Source organism: Triticum dicoccoides, chromosome 7A, assembly GCF_002162155.2.
Source record: "Triticum dicoccoides isolate Atlit2015 ecotype Zavitan chromosome 7A, WEW_v2.0, whole genome shotgun sequence".
Taxonomy (NCBI): domain Eukaryota; kingdom Viridiplantae; phylum Streptophyta; class Magnoliopsida; order Poales; family Poaceae; genus Triticum; species Triticum dicoccoides.
In genome coordinates, this window is record NC_041392.1 from 710357734 (window position 1) to 710362361 (window position 4628).

At 44.9% G+C, this 4628-nt stretch overlaps 1 protein-coding gene across 1 annotated transcript in view; it reads left to right on the top strand.

Moving 5' to 3' along the window:
• The first annotated feature begins 1554 nt into the window (after window positions 1-1554).
• Window positions 1555-4628, top strand: part of LOC119333979 (ribonuclease 3-like protein 2) — a 6125-nt gene continuing 3051 nt past the window's right edge. The window contains exons 1-3 of the mRNA XM_037606671.1: window positions 1555-1938; window positions 2926-3093; window positions 3376-3749. Coding sequence (XP_037462568.1) covers window positions 1555-1938; window positions 2926-3093; window positions 3376-3749 — 926 coding nt within the window. The remainder of the gene's footprint in view (window positions 1939-2925; window positions 3094-3375; window positions 3750-4628) is intronic.

Here is a 4628-nt window from a genome sequence, read left to right on the forward strand (position 1 = left end):
ATATTCAGGAAGGGGTCAAGGCATATGTGGAAAGTGCTTGAGGAGAGGATCGTCTCCATCTGAATCTCCATTTTCACTCCTAATTGTTACTTATACTATTAAACAAGCGAGTAGAGGCAGAAACTTTAGATCACGACCACATATCCACCATTTATCAATAGACCGGATTGCCCCAATGTTGTATCACATCAAATTCACATATTTACTAATCAATTTTAATTAATCATCTCCACAACACCTTAGTTAGGAATTATTGCACCTTAGTTACATCTTCATTAGGAAATAAATCGTCATACCACGTAATTGAAACAAGACATTGGCCAACAATCACACGTCGCCCACCTTCCACCATCGTACCTCCTCCTCCAAAACTACCTCCACTCAGGTAAAAGAAAACTTCATGCGCACCATGTCCCCATGCTCGCGTCACTGCCGACGAACATGCGATGGTGCCCTGCCGCACCTGTTCGGCTCTATCCCATCGCATGCCACTCCTGACTCGACCACTCGCAGTATTCACTGATGGCCCTTTGCTGCTACCGCGCCTGCCGACGCACCCCTAGCCATGCCCGGACACACCATTTGTCATGCCTACGCTCGCCCGACTCGCAACACCTGCCGTTCCCGCCGCGACAGGACACACTATTCAGAGCCGCTTCAGCCGTCACATCTTGAGAAAAAACTTGCTAGGACTAGACGCACTATCTGTCTGTTCCATGCCTCCCGTCCAACTTGAGTAACATCTACCAGTCACGCTCATGTTTGCTCTCCACTTCCTTCATTGGCATCGGGTCATCGAACGAGGAATTCCATGCGGCGCCCAACTCTCCTATGTGCTCAACATCAATGAATCATTTGTCATCCCAAACGTGATTTACAACCAGTGCTATCATTGATTTCTGTAGATGGTCCCTCGCGTACACAGTCATTATCTTCTTCGGGAAATGACCTCACGACTGTTTCGGTATTTGAAATGATAATCACGCTAGCTATCTTGTCAAACACGTATCAGGCACCGAGCTCAATTTCAGCCGAAGGAGCTCGCCGGGATTGAGACGGTCACCCGATACCTCACAAAGGCGTCGGGAGGACCCAGGGTGCAGAGGTGAGCTGGGGTGTGGCCAACTCTCGTAGTAGTGACGCTTGGGGCACCCAGTGGAGTGGTGTCGGCAGCAAGAATCAACCAACGCCGAGGCGGGACGGCGGTGGGAATTTTTCGGGCGGTTGACTCTCCCGACTGTGTTTTTGCTTTATTGATATGGAGGACCTATATTTCTTGGGTACTAAAATTTAAATTACACCAAAACATGTGCAGTTTTAGGTGTGCTGTTGGAGCTGTATTTTTGTTTGATTTTCCCCATAAATTCAGTTTTAGATAATTAAGCTAATTCTTTTTTGGCTGGTGAAGACGCTCAAACAGACCGCGTTCGTGTTTCTGGTCAGATTCCTTTCCGTTTCTTCGATCCTTCCCAAAATTTCATCTCCCCCGTCCCGATTTAGCCAGACGGTCACGCGCACCGGCGGCGGCACACCACTCACCAGGGCTTCGTCCCGATGAAGCGCAAGCGCGCCTCGTCGCCTGCGCCGTCGGGCCCTGTCACGCTCCGGCCGCCGGGCTTCGTAGCTGACAGGGCGGAGGCGGCGGCCCGCGTGGAGCGGCTTCTTCGCTACGAGTTCCACGACCGCTCCCTGCTCGAGGAGGCGCTCACCCACCAGTCCTTCGCCGCGGCCTCGTACCAGAGGCTCGAGTTCGTCGGGGACGCGGCGCTCGGCCTCGCCTTCTCTAACTTCCTCTACCTCACCAACCCCACCGTCGGCCCCGGCGCGCTCTCCACGCTCCGGGCCGCCAACATCAACACCGAGAAGCTGGCGCGCGTCGCCGTGCGCCACGACCTCTACCCGCTGCTCCGACGCAACTGTCCTCGCCTCGATCTCTTGGTATGCATCCTCGTATCCTCCTCCCCTCCCCTGAGTTAGGAGCCATGGATTTGGATCTGTTTTATACTACTCGTACTTTAAACTATACTTACAGTCATAAATTATCCATTGTTGACTGTCCGCTCAAGCGGTAGATGGGCTCTTGTTCTTTGTTCTTAGGCTTTGGTAAAGAATATTTCTCCCGAATCATGAAAATTGATTTGAAACGTGAGAGACCAATCTCTCTGCGTAATTCCAATGTACTTTCAGACATAGTTACACTTAATATGGATGAATTCAACAGTGTGAGTACTTTGCATCCTTCTGTACTGCAGTTTGGTGCATGGTACTTGAATGATAGAGACCGATACTTGTTTGCCCGATAGGTCTGAAGATAAGCATAAATACTATGTAATAACTTAATTAAGGTTTGCACATAACCCCAGGTTGTGATTTGTTTGATTAAACAACAGGTTTAACGAGTACCTTCACATGACCAGAGGTAATTTTCATATTTGTTGCAGTTTGACTCTGAACCTAGCTGTTCTGTCTTGATCGAGTCTCACTCATGCGCCATGTTGGAATCCAAAGTAGCCATATGCCGACTTCATTTTTTTCATGCACAGATTATCTAAATGTCCTCTTTTCCATCCTTGAAGTTAAACTGTATTGCTCTTGAATATATTTGGTCATTTTCTGTCTTCCCATCCCTGCTATGCAATCTTGCTCCTGATAATAATTGGCTTGTGAATGAGTCTCATGACAATACTTTTGGGCCATCAATGATTTACTTGAACCTCATAAGCACAACTGAAAATTATTTTGACAATTCCCTTTTTTCTATCTATCTCAGAGTTGAAAGATCGATTAATTCGATTCCAGCTCATGTTAGATGTTGTGTTGTCTCTTTATGTGTTACAGTGCGAGTAAATCATTACATTTATGTCATCTCTTTGAGATGTGGATATTAGATGAACTGTTTACGTGACTGGGTACACCTTTATGCAGGCAGGGCAGTTTATTGAATCGGTGAAAGAAGAGTTAGAGGATGACCTTGGCACTACGCCCTATGGTGGCAGTGATGTTAAGGCTCCCAAGGTGCTTGCTGATATAGTTGAGGCCATTGCTGCCGCTGTCTATGTGGATTGCAAATTTAATCTTGAGAAGCTCTGGAAGGTTTGTAATATCCGTTTTTCATGTTATTTTCATTCCTTAATATGTTGATCTGAGGTTTCCAGAAAATAACTTTACTATTATTGCCAGCTCATGTTAGTTTTTCTATGGAGAATTGTATATATCATTTCGTAGACCAATCCAAGATAGCTTTACCAATATTACTTGTGAAAGTTAAAAAAGAAAAAGGACTTCTTCTGCTCTCCAAAACGACATATTTATTTATGGAGAGAGTAGTTCACTAGACTAATGGTGGAGATAATGATTTCACTGTTTATTATGCAGGTAACAAGGTTCCTCTTTGAGCCCATTATCACGGCAGAAACAATAGATGAGCAACCTGTTTCTATGTTGCATGAACTGTGCCAGAAACATGGGAAGGATCTAGAATTCAAGCCTCGGCAGAAGGGTGGAACAACGGTTGTAGATGTAATTGTTGGTGGGGCACTTGTTGGGATGGGCTCCTCAAAGCATATGGGAATCGCTAAGCTCAATGCCACACGGGATGCATTAAGCAAGCTTCTTGGTGGAGGCAGTCAGCAAGTGTTGACAACTGGAGTTGGCCATGGAGAGGGGCATGATGTTGGAGAGCTTAGGGAATGCAAGCAGAAGCTTAATGAACAGTGCAGCAGGAAGCATTGGCCAAAACCCATCTTTAAGTAAGATTCTTGACTACTCTGTCAGTTTTTAGTTTTATATATCATGTTCATTAGTTGAACTTTTTCTGGAACGATCCTCAGATCAGGCATCTCTTTCCCACACATACATTACAATTGTTTGTTGCTCATATGTTTGTTCTAAGTAACTATTAGATTAAACTTGTTTCATCTTTCTAACTCCTGATTTGCTGGAATTCAAGCTTGAGATGCAAAAAGTAATGCCACACCCCATAAACCCAAAAAAACTATCTGCTAGTGCCGCTGGGGAAGCTTTCATGTTGATTTAATGCTCAAACAAAAATGATTTCTTTATTTTATCTAAATCATGTTTGTTCTACATATATACCCCCCTTGGGAACTCATAAAATCAATTCAGCATTCTTTGTACATTTTAGCATCTTACTTGGTACTAAGACATTTCTAAAATGAAAAAGTGCACACTTTTTAACCTTAAATTGTGGCGCGAGTATGTCTTTTCAACCTAGAACTCCAAAATTGTCTAAAACACTACCTTGAAGTACGAAGATTGTGCACTTTCTTAGTTTCCGCCATTGTCATGTTTCACAAAGTTATTTTGACTAAAGCAGATACGTGACATGATTACTTGTATGTATGCATTGAACCACCTTGAAGTGAGCTGCTATCTTATAACAAATAAGAAAAATAGAAATTTTGATGGGCATATATCTTTCCTTTATCTCATTCTCCCCCTTGCCCACCATAGCTTCTCCGGGCATCGTCACACTCCCTCCAGTGCTTTCGTGTTCCTTCCTCAATGCCCATGCCCACATTTCCCCTCTGTCATTTACTGTAACAATCATTTCCTATCTCGCTTTCATCTCCGTTGTTGCGCACCAAGCCTGCTTCATGCTGCCCCCC